The sequence below is a fragment of the Sitophilus oryzae genome, unplaced genomic scaffold, assembly GCF_002938485.1.
Source record: "Sitophilus oryzae breed Bouriz unplaced genomic scaffold, Soryzae_2.0 scaffold_358_pilon_pilon, whole genome shotgun sequence".
NCBI lineage: Eukaryota > Metazoa > Arthropoda > Insecta > Coleoptera > Curculionidae > Sitophilus > Sitophilus oryzae.
Genome location: NW_022146927.1, coordinates 625,245 through 644,803, shown reverse-complemented (window position 1 = coordinate 644,803; position 19,559 = coordinate 625,245). Strand labels below are relative to the sequence as shown.

General features: G+C 34.3%; 1 protein-coding gene across 1 annotated transcript in view; it reads left to right on the top strand.

The window, feature by feature from the left end:
* The first annotated feature begins 11,685 nt into the window (after positions 1–11,685).
* Positions 11,686–19,559, top strand: part of LOC115884932 (homeobox protein invected-like) — an 80,739-nt gene continuing 72,865 nt past the window's right edge. Inside the window, exon 1 of the mRNA XM_030903654.1 lies at positions 11,686–12,606. Within this exon, the coding sequence (XP_030759514.1) occupies positions 11,754–12,606 (853 nt within the window). The 5' untranslated portion in view covers positions 11,686–11,753. The remainder of the gene's footprint in view (positions 12,607–19,559) is intronic.

The following is a 19,559-nucleotide window of genomic DNA, read 5'->3' as shown; positions in this document are numbered from 1 at the left end:
GAGCCAGGGAGAGCCAGCGCTAGTTCCGCTTATTTTGTCTAACAGCTGAAAAAACAGGACTAGTATTTGTACCGTTGAAAAAAAATATTTAAAAAATTCTAAAGGAATCAAAACTATACTTGTCGTATACAGAATTTTATATTCTATCATCATATCATATATATATTATATTCATGTCTTAGTTAGATATATATATCTTAGTTAGACATATTATATCATATTCATGTCTTAGTTCGAGCTGAATTGTGAATAGTTCTGAGGGAGAGCCAGGGAGAGACATCGGTAGTTCCGCTTATTTTGTCTTAAAGCTGAAAAAATAGGACCAGGATTTAAACCGTTGAAAAAAATATAAATAAAATTCTAAAGGCATCAAAATTACACTTGTCGTATGCAGAATTTTAGATTCTATCAGAATATGTCTTAGTTTGAGCTGAAATGTTAATAGTGTTGAGGGAGAGTCCGGGAGAGACAGCGGTTGTTCCGCTTATTTTGTCTTAAAGCTGAAAAAACAGGACTAGTATTTGTACAGTTGAAAAAATATTTAAAAAATTCTAAAGGAATCAGTACTATACTTGTCGTATGCAGAATTTTATATTCTATCAGAATATGTCTTAGTTTGAGCTGAAATGTTAATAATGTTGAGGGAGAGCCAGGGAGAGACAGCGGTAGTCCCGCATACCTATTTGTTTTAAAGCTGAAAAAAATAGGACTAGTATTTGTACAGTTGAAAAAAAAAATTAAAAAAATTCTAAAGGAATCAGAATTATACTTGTCGTATGCAGAATTTTATATTCTATCAGAATATGTCTTATTTTGAGCTGAAATGTCAATAGTGTTGAGGGAGAGCCCGGGAGAGGAAGCGGTAGTCCCGCTCAATTTGTCTTAAAGCTGAAAAAACAGGACTAGTATTTGAGCCGTTGAGAAAAATATTAATAAAATTCTAATGGAATCCAAACTATACTTGTCGTATGCAGAATTTTATATTCTATCAGAATATGTCTTAGTTTGAGCTGAAATATTAATAGTGTTGAGGGAGAGTCCGGGAGAGACAGCGGTTGTTCCGCTTATTTTGTCTTAAAGCTGAAAAAACAGGACTAGTATTTGTACAGTTGAAAAAATATTTAAAAAATTCTAAAGGAATCAGTACTATACTTGTCGTATGCAGAATTTTATATTCTATCAGAATATGTCTTAGTTTGAGCTGAAATGTTAATAATGTTGAGGGAGAGCCAGGGAGAGACAGCGGTAATCCCGCATATTTGTTTTAAAGCTGAAAAAAATAGGACTAGTATTTGTACAGTTGAAAAAAAAATTAAAAAAATTCTAAAGGAATCAGAATTATACTTGTCGTATGCAGAATTTTATATTCTATCAGAATATGTCTTATTTTGAGCTGAAATGTCAATAGTGTTGAGGGAGAGCCCGGGAGAGGAAGCGGTAGTCCCGCTCAATTTGTCTTAAAGCTGAAAAAACAGGACTAGTATTTGAACCGTTGAAAAAAATATTAATAAAATTATAAAGGAATCAGAACTACACTTCTCGTATGCAGAATTTTATATTCTATCAGAATATGTCTCAGTTTGAGCTGAACTGTCAATAGTGTTGAGGTAGAACTAGGGAGAGACAGCGGTTGTTCCGCTTATTTTGTCTTAAAGCTGAAAAAATAGGACCAGTATTTGAACCGTTGAAAAAAATATTAATAAAATTGTAATGGAATCTAAACTATACTTGTCGTATGCAGAATTTTATATTCTATCATAATATGTCTTAGTTTGAGCTGAAATGTCAAATGTGTTGAGGGAGAGCCAGGGAGAGACAGCGGTTGTTCCGCTTATTTTGTCTCAAAGCTGGAAAAACAGGACCAGTATTTGAACCGTTGAAAAAAATATTAATAAATTTCTAAAGAAATCAATCCTATACTTGTCGTATGCGGAATTTTATATTCTATCAGAATATGTCTTAGTTTGAGCTGAAATGTCAATAGTGTTGAGGGAGGGCCAGGGAGAGACAGCGGTTGTTCCGCTTATTTTGTCTCAAAGCTGAAAAAACAGGACCAGTATTTGAACCGTTGAAAAAAATATTAATATAATTCTAAAGAAATCAACACCATACTTGTCGAATGCGGAATTTTATATTCTATCAGAATATGTCTTAGTTTGAGCTGAAATGTCAATAGTGTTGAGGGAGGGCCAGGGAGAGACAGCGGTTGTTCCGCTTATTTTGTCTCAAAGCTGAAAAAACAGGACCAGTATTTGAACCGTTGAAAAAAATATTAATAAAATTCTAAAGAAATCAATACTATACTTGTCGTATGCGGAATTTTATATTCTATCATAATATGTCTTAGTTTGAGCTGAAATGTCAAATGTGTTGAGGGAGAGCCAGGGAGAGTCAGCGGTTGTTCCGCTTATTTTGTCTCAAAGCTGAAAAAACAGGACCAGTATTTGAACCGTTGAAAAAAATATTAATAAATTTCTAAAGAAATCAAGCCTATACTTGTCGTATGCGGAATTTTATATTCTATCATAATATGTCTTAGTTTGAGCTGAAATGTCAAATGTGTTGAGGGAGAGCCAGGGAGAGACAGCGGTTGTTCCGCTTATTTTGTCTCAAAGCTGAAAAAACAGGACCAGTATTTGAACCGTTGAAAAAAATATTAATAAATTTCTAAAGAAATCAAGCCTATACTTGTCGTATGCGGAATTTTATATTCTATCATAATATGTCTTAGTTTGAGCTGAAATGTCAAATGTGTTGAGGGAGAGCCAGGGAGAGACAGCGGTTGTTCCGCTTATTTTGTCTCAAAGCTGAAAAAACAGGACCAGTATTTGAACCGTTGAAAAAAATATTAATATAATTCTAAAGAAATGAAAACTATACTTGTCGTATGCGGAATTTTATATTCTATCAGAATATGTCTTAGTTTGAGCTGAAATGTCAATAGTGTTGAGGGAGGGCCAGGGAGAGACAGCGGTTGTTCCGCTTATTTTGTCTCAAAGCTGAAAAAACAGGACCAGTATTTGAACCGTTGAAAAAATATTAATATAATTCTAAAGAAATCAAATACTTGTCGTATGCGGAATTTTATATTCTATCATAATATGTCTTAGTTTGAGCTGAAATGTCAAATGTGTTGAGGGAGAGCCAGGGAGAGACAGCGGTTGTTCCGCTTATTTTGTCTCAAAGCTGAAAAAACAGGACCAGTATTTGAACCGTTGAAAAAAATATTAATATAATTCTAAAGAAATGAAAACTATACTTGTCGTATGCGGAATTTTATATTCTATCAGAATATGTCTTAGTTTGAGCTGAAATGTCAATAGTGTTGAGGGAGGGCCAGGGAGAGACAGCGGTTGTTCCGCTTATTTTGTCTCAAAGCTGAAAAAACAGGACCAGTATTTGAACCGTTGAAAAAAATATTAATAAAATTCTAAAGAAATCAAAACTATACTTGTCGTATGCGGAATTTTATATTCTATCATAATATGTCTTAGTTTGAGCTGAAATGTCAAATGTGTTGAGGGAGAGCCAGGGAGAGACAGCGGTTGTTCCGCTTATTTTGTCTCAAAGCTGAAAAAACAGGACCAGTATTTGAACCGTTGAAAAAAATATTAATAAATTTCTAAAGAAATCAAGCCTATACTTGTCGTATGCGGAATTTTATATTCTATCAGAATATGTCTTAGTTTGAGCTGAAATGTCAATAGTGTTGAGGGAGGGCCAGGGAGAGACAGCGGTTGTTCCGCTTATTTTGTCTCAAAGCTGAAAAAACAGGACCAGTATTTGAACCGTTGAAAAAAATATTAATATAATTCTAAAGAAATCAACACCATAGTTGTCGAATGCGGAATTTTATATTCTATCAGAATATGTCTTAGTTTGAGCTGAAATGTCAATAGTGTTGAGGGAGGGGCAGGGAGAGACAGCGGTTGTTCCGCTTATTTTGTCTCAAAGCTGAAAAAACAGGACCAGTATTTGAACCGTTGAAAAAAATATTAATAAAATTCTAAAGAAATCAATACTATACTTGTCGTATGCGGAATTTTATATTCTATCAGAATATGTCTTAGTTTGAGCTGAAATGTCAATAGTGTTGAGGGAGAGCCAGGGAGAGACAGCGGTTGTTCCGCTTATCTTGTCTTAAAGCTGTAAAAACAGGACCTGTATTTGTACCGTCAAAAAAAGATTAATAACAATATATATTTATTAATAATCAATTTACATATTCCATAACGTAAAATACTTCTCATTCTATTGCTTTTAATCTCTATGACCGACTAAAACAAATAAAAATCGTCGATTTTGCGTCGCCCTATATAAAAGAGAAAACAGAATATTGTTTTTTTTTTGGTTATTTTTTCAGTAGCATCAGCTATATAGCGTTACCACCGCAGATAGCTTGGCGCCATCTATCATATCGACGCGAGTTAAGGGCGACAATTAGTCCACGCCTACCGGGATAAATCACGGCTGAAAACCAGGGATGTGCACGTAGTAAAATGGGTAATTTATTACGTAATTAATATTTTTTGCTATGTGTAGATAATAGCTGGTTAAGCGCGAAAATTAATTCACGATAACCAGGATAAATCAAAGTTAAGAAAAAGGGCTGGGTATGTAGTAAAATGGGTAATTTACTACGTAATAAGTATTTTTTGCTACATGTAAATAATAGCTGGGCTCTCGATAAAAGAAACATATTTTCTCTTTATCGTTTTTTCAAATAAGTCCAAAATAACCGAGTTATTCAAGATTGAAAATTTTAAAAAATTGATTTATTTTTAAAAAAATTGAGAGCCACCGATTTTTTTCTGTATTTGCATCCCTTTTAGTGCCGTAACCAAACACTGATAACATTTGTGGTAAATTTACATTATTTTTATACAGACAATCGAGAGTTTTTTACGGTACAAACAGAACTGTAAAGTTCTATGAAAAACTAGTGAGTATACCGTGTTATGTAAAAAACACTGTTACTTCCCAAGAATACTATAGAGATAAGGATAGTTCGATTCCTATCTTCCTGTACTGTCAGTTTTTTTACGTTTTCTACGGACCGAGTTGAAGTTCGCGCTAAAGATTTTAGACAGTGACAGTTATTTTTGCGTTTAACGGACGAGCGCACAGTGCGTTGGAAGATAAATTTAGCGGGACAAAACCGTTTGGTTAGAAATAAGCCAAAAATGTGTACTGATAAGAATAAATAGTAGACATTCCAATTGATATAAAAATGTTTTATTATTTTTTATTCTTTGTATTTCGATACGTACATTTTTATCAACCAAATTTGATCGTTTTCTGCTCAGCAAGGCAGAGGTCATACAAAAACAAAATATTTAAAAGTGCTTATACATTTTATTCCAAAGCCAAATTATGTTGAAGATTGTCAAAGGTATGTACTTTTCTACTGTAGGTATATTATTTGTTAAAATCCTTCGTGCCTTTATTCTGCAAATATCAAACTTTTACTTTTTTCAAATATTGATATATTGAATGATGTAGAGTTACTAATAGTTACCAACTTTTGAGTTACTAATAGTTGCCAACACAGGTAGTCAGTCACAAGGAGTTCAAGCTTAACAGGTGAATACCCAAAAGTTTAATTTCAATGGGATAGTATGAAAACGAAATAGAGACTCGTTAAAGGGTTAATTGAAGAGCATTCAAAAGAAGAATTGGGTTTTGCAAGTACTATAAGCCTGCAAGTACTATAAGCCTACAAGTACTATATTATTGGGTTTTGCAAGTACTATATGCTGCTGTAATTGTTGAAGCCTTAACTCCATCGAAAGGCACTGAGTTTAAAGAATTAATAGCTGCCCATACACCGGCCTTCGGACTTGGCCTTGAAGCCGAGGCTTTCACCCAAATTACCATAGCGGAAATATATCCGCGGACTTTGCCTTTAACGCAAACCTATGGTATTTTGGGTTAAAGGCCCGGACCCAAGGCCAAGTCCGTAGGCTAGGCCTTTCCGTGTATGGGCAGCTAATGAATGGCATCAATAGTCAGTTCGACAATTTTCCTCAAGACAAAACATCCAAATGATGTTCTAGTTAAATAAAGCATGACGATATGCTAAAGCCTTTTTTACTTTCTGATAATTTATAATAAAACTAAATGATTATATTATTATGATATGCTTAATGCAAGAAGTATGACGATTCATTTCTCTACCGGAAAAAAAAACAATGTTATAAACGTATAAAGACGATTACCTATCTTGAAATAGTAGGAAATTTGACTGGATCCATTTTAATTCTGATAACTCCATATATTAAGTTCTAAATCTCTCTTTTAATATAATCATTTCAATCCACACACATCCCTGTTCAAAAACCTTAAATCTCCGTCTCCCCTCCCACCACCCCTACATCGTACTAATCGCCTTAAACCGAAAGGATCCCTCAATCCCCCACCACATCATCAAAATCCCCTCTTTAAATACTCTACCCTCTAGCTCCGCCTATATTACTATAACCGAAGCCACCGACTCCGCCCACAAAGCTTTGAAAGGCCGCGTTCTGGGCGGAGCCGGCGACCAATAGGAGTGACGACGTGTGTGGTCCGCTGTTGCCCGTCTTTATTAACGCCGCGTTGCCGGCTCGTCCGCTTAATAAGGAAATAACGTCACGGTTTAAATGGATTTCTTTTTTATCAGCGCCTCCGTGGATAATTTATTCATTGAATTCTTTTTGTTTTTTGTTCTTTGGTTTTCAGAGTTAAGAAACGTATAAGTTTGTGTGATGAAATTATTCTAGCAGCGGTTTTTTTTGTTTGTTGTACGTGCTTTCTGTAATTTGTTCGGGTTTTGTCGGGGGTTTGATAAGTTTTTAGGCAAATAGAGAGTGGAAAGTGTTGTTTGAACGTTTTATAGGTCTGAATGGGTTTAAATTAGAGTTATGGGTTGGTTTTAAAGAGTAGAAATTATGAAAAATAATGTTTTAACAGGAAGAAAAGTCTTTTAAAATTTATAGTTTAACATTTGTGGGGCTAATGATTCAAAATCTCAATTTGCTTATACCTATCTTTTGTGTTCTTTTTACTGAAGAAAATTGTAGAGTTAGTTTCAACCATAAAAGTGTTCAATATCACAAAAAAAAACTTATTATATAGGGTGAGCTTTAAATAAGTGCAAATATTTTTAGGGGGAGTATATTTCGACCCCAGAAACACGTTTGTGAGGTTTCTTTTGCAAAAAAAATGAAACTTCGGAATTTTTTCAACACTTTTTTAGATATTTTTTTTTAATTTTTAGTAAAAAAACATAATATCGTTACCTATAACATGGCAACATAGGTCCATGATTAAACTTACAAGAATTCTTTCTTGTAACCCAGAAAAAAAACAGTAGTTCTTAAAATTTAAGAATTTTTTTTTAATTTTCAATGTAAAATATCTCAGTTATTTTGGACTTAAGTATTTAAAAAACGGTAAAAAGAAAATATGTTTATTTTATCGAAATCTATCAGCACTAAGTATAGATAAACCCAGTATAGATAAGTGGTAGATATATCCATATAGACAAAAGATGTTATCTTACTATAGTAAAAAAGAAGAATGAAATGATTGGGTAAACCCACAGTAAGATATGAAATATGACTAGAATACGACTGATGATACGAATAATATATCCATATACCTACATAGTTTTAATTTGATACAATATACACAGGGTGGTAATTCGGGATACTTCAGCAGCATATTCTGCAGATAAAAATAAGTAAAAAAGATACAAGGTGTAGAAATTTCACGTTTATTTTGTTTTTTTATAATATTTTTGGATGAAAATTTGTGCCTGGGTGTTTATTGACATGAGACATTAGATCTATGGGCTCCATTTCCATGTTTTTTAACTGTTTTAAAGAGTAGTAAATTTTTGTTCGTACCTTTACTACACTAGCGAAAGAAAAAATATACATTTCCGCCGTTTTTTACGCCCAAAAGGTCTCTTGGTGAAAATCAGTAGGAGTAACTTTTTTCAAGATATTTAGAATGGTTTGGAAAAAATAAACATGAAAACTGGATGGTTCAGTAGAGTGAAATAATAAATTTTGTAACGTTTTTGTGCCAAAGGTTCAACAGAAACTGTTTTACCATAATTTTTGTTCAAAAATTTATGGTTAATTTAAAAAAATTAAAAAGTTCCCAAATTTATATCTTTCAGTCAAATGAACTATTTAGTCAACATACAATCAGTCGGTAGTCCGATCAGTCGTATGTCGCATTTCATAGGTCGCACATCATAGTAGATACGTACGGATTTTGTTGCTTGGAATTTTGCATAATTTGCTTTTTAAGCGCATATCGTATAACAAATTAGTGATCGTTATTAACATGCATTTGTCATTTTTTATGGACAAATTTTAGGATATATGGATTCTTTAAAGGAGTTTCTGAAAAAAAGTGGAAATTAGTTTTATTTACTATATCTGAAGGTAAGACCTACCAAATGCACCTGTTTAGATAATGCATGCGTGACTATAGATAGAATAAGAATAATAAATAAGCAAATAGTTACAAAAATTTTAGATTTTCAAGTCGTCGTATTAAAAAATTCAAAATGTGACCAAAGCTTATAATTTTAATAATTTATTTGCTTTACTTTGATTAATCGTGATGTAACATTTTTTTGTAATTTGTAGAGTGATGAACCACCCCAAAAAATACCAAGGAGTGAAGAAGCAGAAATAACTACTATCGAGAAAATAATATCACTTTACTTACTACAGACCAGGAAAACCTACATTTATCAGAAAATAATATACCTCGTAATATGCCTGTATATGATGTAGTTCTCTTAGATCAAAATAAATTTTAGTTGGGTCAATAGTATTCGCTATTGGTTTAAGAAAAGTGTCTCTTTAATCAAGAAATGTCCCTTTTCAATCAAGAATTTTTGCATGAATCAAAGAAACTATTGTTCCTGTAGCAAGAACTTCTTTGCATATTCATTTTGGGTCAAGAGTGAAATACTTTGGACAGATAGATCCTTCTATTCTCTAAAGTAAATTTTTAAAGCTTATGAAAAGATAGTTAATGCTTTGGGCAAAGAAACGTCGTTCTTGGCCCTATTGAAAAGCGCCAATCTTTTGGGTCAAAGTCATATTCATTTCGACTGAGAGATCCTGTTTTTCAGTGCATGTTTAGTTCTTGTCAATGATGGCATGCATTGATTATTTCGATTTTAAACTTAAATTTTCAAGTTCTCTTAAAGGTCTGCGTATTCTGAATACACATGCCAAATTTGAACAATTTTGGATAAGACAATTTTAAGTAATTTAAGAAAGCTGCATCTATTTTTAAATATTAAACTGAACCGGTAGCAATACAAAACCATATGAGGCAAATATGATCAAAAATGTGACATCAGGTCTGCCATAATGGTAAATAAGCACACATGCCAAATATACATTAACGTGACTAGCAATTCATTCTGGGGGGGGTCTGGGGTTGAGCCCAGGGGGGCCTAGGTCTTTTGTTCTTTAAAAAATGAAGCATAATATTAAAAAACACATTTTTTGAATAAAACGTTTACATGAATTTCTCTATCAATAAATTTCAGACTTGGTTATCAAACCGTGTTCCTGTAGATTACTTAAATACCTACAAATTTTCTAAAAAAATAAAAACTAACACATTTTTTGAATACAACAAAATAATTTTAACTAAACAAAACTAGAAAACGTCATTTTTACTACATTACAATAAGCAAATAAAAATTAATACGTAGCCAAGAATCATAGTTCAAGATTTCTCTGGGGGGTGCCCAGCAGTATTTGGGGGGGGGCACCCCCGGGCGCCACTGTAGTTACGCCAATGGAAATATACCTTCTGTGTCTCTAAATATTTATTTAATTTCCTTTAATAATATTATCCCAGAATATTTCAAACGCTTTCGACAGATATCTATAGCTAGTTAAGTACTTCAGCAACTATCTTCACGTAGGTATATAGATATACGCTTCCACCAAGAGCGGTTCCTGGGAACTATTTTCCTTATAATCATTTCTTCGAACTGCTCGCTCTTCATTTCTCAGTCCGCCAAGACCGGGATAGCTCTAATTAAAATACTGAGTCGTTTTTTACCTCTTTGCGGTCGCATTCTAGCGCTACTTGTTTCCTTTGAAGTACTCCACCATCATTTTTCTCTAGAATTCGAACTGGGAACCTGTAGCATCATTATTAGAGTATCTAGATGAATGTGTCATTCTGTTCTACACTGTAAAATTTTTGATCATATTATTTATAGTCAGCAGTGGCGGATATAGGAATTTATTTTAGGGGGGTCCAAATAAAAGGTAACGTAGAATATGCTTTTTATAGAGCGCCATTTCATTTACATATTTTAGGGGGGCCTTGGCCATATGGCCCCCCTCTGTATCTGCCACTGATAGTCAGTGATGGGTAAGTATTCCGGTAGGTATATATTGAAATTTGAGTATTTAATTTATTATTAATTGGACTTTCTTCTTTCTTGTCACCGATTTTGTTAAAACTGCTGTTATTCACTAATTAAAAGGCGTAGAATAATAAAATATAGGCCATTGAAGTCTTACTGGAACAGTAATGGACGTAGGTGACGTTTTAACTATCGTCAAAAGTAGTTCAAAACCAGGGCCCAAAAAATTATTTTTTCCATAAAACCTAGATGCCTAAGCCTTTAAAGGTGTCTATATTCTGAATCTATTTAAAATTTTCTACAAATACTGAAAGTTTGATAATTTTATGGCTGTGATTACTATCTATCTAAGGCTTTGAATATGTATAAAAAATAGCCAAAAATAGTTTTTTTTGTCGGTCCTGAAAATTGGCAATTTTTGTCATGGCACCGATTTTGTTATAGCTGCTGTTATTTACTAATTAAAAGGCGTAGAATAAGAAAATATAGGCCCTTGTAGTCTTACGGGAACAGTAATGGATATAGGCGACGTTTTAAAAAACATCAAAAGTAGATCAAAACAAGGACCCAAAAAATTATGTTTTCCACAAAACTTAGATACCTAAGTCTTTAAAGGTGTATATATTCTGAATCTACATAAAATTTCCTACATATGCTGAAAGTTTGATATTTTTTTGGCTATGATGATTACTGTCTTTGAGATATAGTAATAAATTTTCATAAAAAAACATTTCGTTCCCTATTTTACTTCCTATAAAGGAATGCACTTCCTAAAATATATAAAATAGAAAAATATTCATTCATACCTATAGAAAAATATTTTATTCCCTATTTTACTTCCTATAAAGGGATGCATTTCCTAAAATCACTGTTATAAAAACTTAAAATTATTTAAAATAAGTCTACTACACTTTTGTAGCTTTATCTGAATTTTTACTAACCTAATTATTCAGATTTAAAAAACTTTATTTACTTATATATCGTAAACTATTTAAGAAACCTACACTCAAAACAGCAAATCAATACATCCAAACCTCTCAATCCCTCCCAACAACACTCTCCTAACACAATCACCAAAAACCAATCAATCCCAAAAAAATCCCCAAATTTCCTCCCTACACACCTCGATCCGACAACGCCGCTTCGTCCGCCGTGCATACCCGTTCGCTCCGCCCACCCGTCACACGTCACCCTCGCCACGCCCACATTCCGACCGCGCCCACTTGCTTGACTCCGCCCCGCAGCTCGTCACATACCAGCAGAAGTCTTCTGATGCTCTCGTGGTGTGTATCGATCGGTTTTTGAGCTTGCTAGTAACGAAAAACGCGTGTCGTGAGTAGAAAATGGTCCGATGGCTACCTTAGTGACCGGTTCTAGCCTACAGAGGGTTAATTTATTACCGTTAACCATGGCAGAAGACTGTAGTAGTTGTTCTAGTGATGATACAGTGCTCTCAGTCGGAAACGAAGCAGAAAACCAGCCCCCAGACGATTCAGAGTGCGTTAACGGAGGTAGTACTTTGAGTTTTAAGAATCTGGAAGATCATTTGAACGCTCTGAGTCAAGGACAGTCGTCTTCCAGGCTTAGTCCGTCGAACAGTAGTTCCAGATCGTGTTCGTCCCCGTTGTTCCGTGCAGAGAACTTGGTGAACTTCGGGTACCGTAGTGGCGAACAGTTAGGGTACCACGGAGGGTCTAGTTTGTGTTCTCCAACATCAGTACAAAGTGACGGGACGGACAGTCCAGGCAGCCCGTGTTCTAGATGGATCTCTTCTGCCAAAACACCTTCAAACACCTCTCCGGAATCATCCAGGCATCAAAACGAGGTTTTCTTCAGGCCAGGTACCGCCCAGGACCAGAAAACTGACCACCAAGCAACGTTAAAGTTCTCGATAGACAATATTTTGAAGGCTGACTTCGGTAGAAGTAGAATACTAGACCCTATAACGATAAGAAAGTCGAAACCTCCCCCTTGTAAGAAGCCTGTGGGTGATGGGGGCGGTTTCTCTGGAGAAGTACGAAGGCAGGGTACTTCAACTTGTGTGGATAACGAGAGAACGAGCGGGGGACCGGTAGATTTGAGTCCTAGGAGTGATAGGAGTGGTGATTCTTCGAAAAATGAGACTTCTGGGGGTAAGGGTGATCAACCAATGTTATGGCCAGCTTGGGTGTACTGTACCAGATATTCGGATCGTCCTAGTTCAGGTAGGTCTATAATATTTAATAGTCTTAGGTATATTAGAGATTATAAATTATGCGGATTCGGAGTTACATCAAATTTCATGGACCTACATCCAGGTTCCAGTTCTTCCAGATCTTTGTTCCAGATCTATATAATTCTAACCTTTAATTATTTTTTTTTCAGCTGATCTTAGTGTTCTATTTATTTGTTATAGAGATACCTTAAGGCCATATGAGGCAAAACATTATGAACCTTTGCATATAGTTTATATCAAATAAACTTTTAGTCACGTGATTAAGCTTGCCCGGCACAGCGTTGCCCACTTTTACATATTTTCTTTGAATCAAAATATTTTAGGAAACAAAAATAAATTAATTATAAATATATAAACAGTTATTATTTGCATCAACAAAACTCACCTATTTAACAACACTTAAGGGACATAAAGGACCATTACTACCGCTTTCCCGTTCAAAATATTCTAATAAATTTGCGACGATTTTTTACGGCTATTAAGCTACACTTCGCACTAAAAGAGGTTCTAAAAAGAACAATGCTCGACTGCAAAGTCTACTAGTAATTTTTTTAAGTTTAAAAGTTCACAACACTGTTTATTTTAACCAAAAACTCGTAGTATACAAAAATAAAGTGTTAAAACGAATGACAATGTCTGGAAATAAATCAATAAATGTGACAACTCGACATTTTTTACAGCAGAGCTACCACCTGAATCCCCAGCGCGAAATTTAAATTCCAGTTAGCCAGCCCGCCGCCGAGTATGTCCATGGTTGGCAACAATGAATTTAAAAATCGCGCCCTCGATTACGTAACTGAAAGTTTAATTGTTTCATGCTAGAAGAAAAATCATCGGCATTTTACAGATAATTTTTTAATAAATAAAATGGTATCTTTTTTTGACGGACCCTGTATAATCATAACATAATCCCATAAAAATTTTATTCCTCTGAAATCACTCTATACAGATTTTTACCGAATTATCTTGGAAAAAAATCGAATTAAAAAAAGCGACGTTGCCGATTTTTTCAAAATTTCCCGAAATCTCCCTATTTTTCTTAAAAAAATTAAAAAAAGCAAAACATAATTAAAAAAACCTCGTCAAAGCAGGCGTAGGCGATTTCACACAAGCACTATGTTATTAAATTCCTCTAATAATAGTATTGAATCGATTTAAATACGGTCTGTGAGTAACGATAATGATCTAGGCCTGTTAGTATGCAAATTGCCTTTAATAAATTCGCGTTAAGGTGTTGTTTAAACAAATAGTTACACGACCGTTAAATATTAATAATAATAGGCGGAATTTATTGGCTAGACATAATTTTTACCGTTTTTTTCCTATTGTTTTATTTTATCTGTGGGTTATTATGGTATGGTGGTTTGTTAGTCACTCAATAATAGGTGATTGTTTCAGAACTTTGAATAAAAAGATTTAGCAAGGAGCATAGTATCAATAAATTTTAGTGGAACACGATGGTGGATCAATATGGCGTAATAACAATTTCGAACATCTCCTTCAAATCCTTTAATTTAACAGCTGTTAGTAAGAAGTTTCAGCTACTTAGTGTACACACAATTTTTTTAATCCAATTTACATAAAACACACACTAAATTTCAAGTTTTTGAAGTATGTTTGACTCTTTTGAAGTACCCGAAGGCAGTCCCTAGGTGCACACTGCACAACCTTAGAAAAATAATAACATTATTTTTGGGCTATAAAATTTTAAAAGCTGCAAATTATTGGATCTTATTAAAAAAACTAAAAACACTATCTAGTAAAATTTATTATCTATGCTATAAGGTTCAAAATTTCCTATTTTCAATCAAGATATTTCCTTTTTTTTTAATCCACATTGTACAGTATGATCGAAAAAAAAACCCGCATTCACAATCGATGATAATTATGGCAAGGTCAATCTCTAGATGCCATTTACTAAAAATTGTAAAAATTAACGTAAAACTTTAAAATTATTAACACTAACTATAGAAAGAATAAATTACCATCTTTTTAAGGCCAACAGGCAGTAAGTACCATAAAAAAAGAAGAATACGGACAAATGACGTATAGAATAGAACAGAATAAGTGGGAGGGGGGTTAATCTCTGCGACCTTAGAGATCTATTGTGCCCCCCTTTCTTGAGTTATAACTCATCATACAGTCCCAGGATTTCCTACGGAGACCCGTGTCCCTCACAGTCGAGGAGCTACGACCCAGGCCGGGTAGACGAAACGGTAGCTTGTGTCGCCTGTTGGGTTTAGAGGTAGGAGGTAGGCTCCCGACCCTTGGAGGAGGTGGTAGCTTGTATGCCACTTGCGGAGGATGGTCTCACGCAAGTGTCAGCCACCTCTCCTGTAGTTCTCTTTGGGTTTGGCCCCTTGGAACTTTCATTGTTACTGTTCCCAGTGTCGCTAGAGGGTTTCCCCACAGCTTCACCGGTGATGTTTTTATTACTATTGTTACCAGATCTCATAGTATTCCCATGAGTCGCTAGGGACAGTCGGTCCACTTCTACAGAGCCCCGCATGTAGAAGTAAGGGGTAAAATACAATGGGGTGCCCCCCGATGCCCCAAGGTTGAGGCTGTCCGTAGCCCCGCCCGGTATCGTTATATGTCTTGGTGCAATTCCCTGGCCACGACACTACAGTCAGGGACAAGACGATGAGTGAGATGTTTCTTAGACCAAGCCAAGTGCTAGGGGGGATTCCCCCCAGCACCTGACCAGGAGCTTCCCCACCAACGACAAGGTCTTGCATCTCCTAGGGGAAGACAAATGACGTATAGGGCTTGACCTCACTAAAATTAACATCGATTGCCATTCCGCAGCCGTCTATGACGCCGTTTCTTTTTCCGACCGTACGGTATTAGGTACTTATCAATGTGTACCCACATTGTAGCTATTTTTTCTTCATTCATAAAATCAACCAAAGAATGAATAGTCAAATACAATCCAGTCATGATTATTAAGAAAAAACAAATGAGAAACATATTTTAAGGTGAGGAACATCCAACGTAATTTCGGGTGATACGCTCGTCAAAAACCGTTGACACGTGTCATATGTCAATGCAAATGACGTCTCGATCTCTTGAAGACCTCCCACGTGGGCGCGACACATATACAGGATCATATATACATATTGGATTACCCTCTGTGTTGGTACATGACTTGCAATAGATAAGGATATAGCTATTTCTTTAGGGAGTGTCTTGTGTCTATGAAGATGACATTCGACAACGCCTAAAATGTCACTTTAATTACCTTTGACACATACAGTGTGCTACAAATTCGAGGTACGAGCATTGGTATCTCGGTAACCGTAAAAGATACGGACATGGTTAAATTGGGACAAAGTTGCGCTTTGGGATGTTCACCAAGATGCCATCAAAAAAGATTTAAAAATTTCAAGGATTGCTGAGTTTTTTGGAAAAAACTGATTTTTTTGAAAATTAATTTTATTTTTTTTGTCGTTATTTTATAGAAAATCAAAAAACTAATTGCACTTTCTCATAGCCACTTTATTAGGGCTATCTGATAGTATTTTTAGATTTTCAAATTAGCTGACAATTTGTGAGATACAGAGACCAACTTAATTTTTTTAAATACGGACCTGCATTTTTTATTTCAGTTTTTGAAAGAACTCGCTTTCCAGAATACAATAATATGCCACACTTTATACTTTTTTTTGTTTTGGATACCTTAACAGCAACAAAACTATTTAATTATTATTTAAAATGATTTCAAGTCCGACTCTGGTTTCTATAGCATCTAATAATCCTAATTACTAATTCTTCCATAGCCCTAATAATGTGGCTATGAGAATGTGCAATTAGTTTTTTGATTTTCCAAAAAGTAACGACAGGAAAAAATAAATTTGATTTTCAAAAAAATCAGTTTTTTCCAAAAAACTCAGCAATCCTTGAAATTTTATTATAGGATCAAGTCATGATCTTGCTAAACATTTCTATTGGATTTCCTGCATCCAGTATATATCTGTTTGGAACTTGAAGACGATTTTCTTCTTCCACATGGTCCAAAATTTAACTCATCTAACATATTCAAAACTGTTTAATTAGACAAAACGGATTTACAAGGGATTCACTTTGTTTACAAAAAAAGTTGGGTTAAGAAACTATCCACAGATCACATAAACTATCCAAAATGACAATCTCCAAAATGAAAATCGCAATCTCCAAAATGAGGTTTGCTCGTGTATTCTGTCGATTCCGCTCTCAAGAGCCCAAGACCGTCTTGGCGTCTCGAGACGCAACTATAAATACGGGCCCTAGAATGCTTAGTTTCGGAGATACAGGGTGTAGAAGTTTCATATTTATTTCGATTTTTTCCAAATAATTTCTGAAATAACGTCAATATTTGGATGAAAATTGGTGTGTGGGAGTTTTTTGACATGAGAAATTTGATTTTGATGTCAATATGACTCCTATTTGTAGGGGGCGCCACCTACATGTGCTTAACTGTTTTGAAGAGTAATAACTTTTCGTCCGTTCCTATATAAAACTACTGAGTGAAAAAATATACATTTCCGTGACTTTTTACGTAAAAAATATCTCTTGGTAAAAACCATGGAGAACCATTACTCGTAGCGATTTTTACCAAGAGACCTTTTTTATTACGTAAAAAACATCGTGAATGTATATTTTTTTAATCGGTAGTTTTATACGGGTACGGACAAAAAGTTATTACGTTTCAAACAAGTTAAAAAATATAAAAAAGGAGTCATTTTGACATCAAAATCCTTTGGAAAAAATCGAAATAAAAATGAAATTTCTACACCCTGTATCTTCGCAACTAAGCATTTTGGAACATACATTTATACGAACTTTTTTTCTTATTTTCATCTGCAGAATATGCTGCCGAAGTTTCCTGAATACAGTTCGGTGCACCCTGTATACTAATTAAATACATTTTTATGAGCCTATAAACTACTATTAATATAAATATTAAATACTATACACTATATTAACAATAAAAACCATGTTATTACGTATATACTTTGCTAAGGAATTCCTTCATATATACGTCTCAGTTTTTTTTCTGCTTCATTCATACTCGCCAAGCCTGAGTCTACTTGGGTGGTCCCCACGTTGTTGGAGCAATGGGGGTCCCCGCAGGCTCCAAAGCTCACTCGATGCGAAATCTAGAAGAGGAGAGAGAGACAGAGACAGGCATAAAGTGGGGAAGAATAAGAGAAAGAGAGAGAGATAACTTATCAAGACGAAAAGGAGTAGAATTCGTGAAAGTATTTTTATTGGGCTTCATTAACACGAGAGATTATTATTGATTATTAGATTTTTATTATCGTGTATTTACATTAAAAAATGATAAAGAATATTTTTCTTAGGGACTCTAAAGTTTGTTCTTAAATAATTAAAAAAAAACAGTGTGTGCACTATGTGGGCATGTTTGAAATGAAACTTCTTACTGACAACTATTGAATTGAAGGATTTGAACGACATGTTTGAAAAAGTGACATATTAATACTGTTTTAATATAAATATTATTTTCAATTTATTTCTGTAATCTGTACAGGGTGGTTCAAATTCGACGCTTTTAAATGGAAACACCCTTTTCTATAGGAGATAGACGAAAACTAATATCAGTGTCTGGAGCTCAATTTTCATCAAAAACATGATGGTGAAAACCGCACATCGATATCTGTTACCCTTTCGGAGTTACGGGGTGTTTTTCAAAAATGTGCATTTTTAACAAATTGCTGTAACTTTTTTGCTATGAAAAATTTTGTATTTCTATGAAAACATTTCCAAAGCACCTTTTTACGTAGAATTTAATTGTTTAAGCATAATTTTTTTAAAATTAATAATTTAAGAGTTATCAACAGAAAAATTGATTTTTTATTTGGGACACCCTCTATATTTTTAATTAAATGAAAAGAATTTAAAATTACCTTTCCAAAAATATAGCACACTTGATATTTTGTTATAATCCCCTTCGAAATACAGAATTTTTTAAAGTTCGCCACTTTTAACTAGTAGGCTTTGGACCCCTTATTGATGATATGCCCTTAATGGAACTCGAAAACATTATATTTCCAGCAAGACGACGCAGCGCCTCTGAACGCTGAAGAGTTATCAGCAAATTTTTGCAGCCAATTTCAAGAATAATTGAATAGCTAACCAAGATCCCAGCCATTGGCCGTCGAGGCCGCTTAACTTAGCGCCCATGGATATAATCCTATGGATATATTTGCGGAAGAATAAAGGTTCCTTATTCTTCCATATATCTCATAGCATCATCGATCTAGACAAGAATTAAAAATACTTAGCAGTTATGAAGGGGTCTCTTTCACCCCCACCGAATTCCGCGAGAAATGTTCATAAACTGACCCGTCTGTCCATAACAGAAGACGGTCGATATCAAAGAATATACCTAGCTAGAAAAAGAATGGACTCTGCCATACTGAAAAATGGTTCTACAGAAGTGGCGCCATCTATTGAGTAGGGCTTGTTTTAAATGGATCGAAGCGCGGGCTTTTTAAATGAGCGTATTTATTAAATTTTACTCTAAAGTATATATAATTAAATTTGATTATTAAATATTATTTTTTACACAAATTCAACAATACTAATCACAAGTATCGTTGTGATGTGTAAAAAATAAGATTTAACAGTTTAATTTAACAATTATTAAATAAAATTAAAGCCAAACATGTGAAATATTATTCATTATTTAATGTTCTTATTTATAAGTCAAATATTTAAACATCGTTTATTATAATAAATCAAGACCAACGTAATTCGCCCAAAGTTTTGTAAATGGAGTAAATATAAATAGATACTTAAATGATGGCAAAAATAAAAGACTTACATTATATTTTTAGGGCCAGAAACAGCAAATATTATTTTCGTTTTAAATGATGCTCACAGCTAGATTTTTTTTGCATTACAGCCGGTGCTGTTCAAAGCCTACTTATTTAAAGAGGG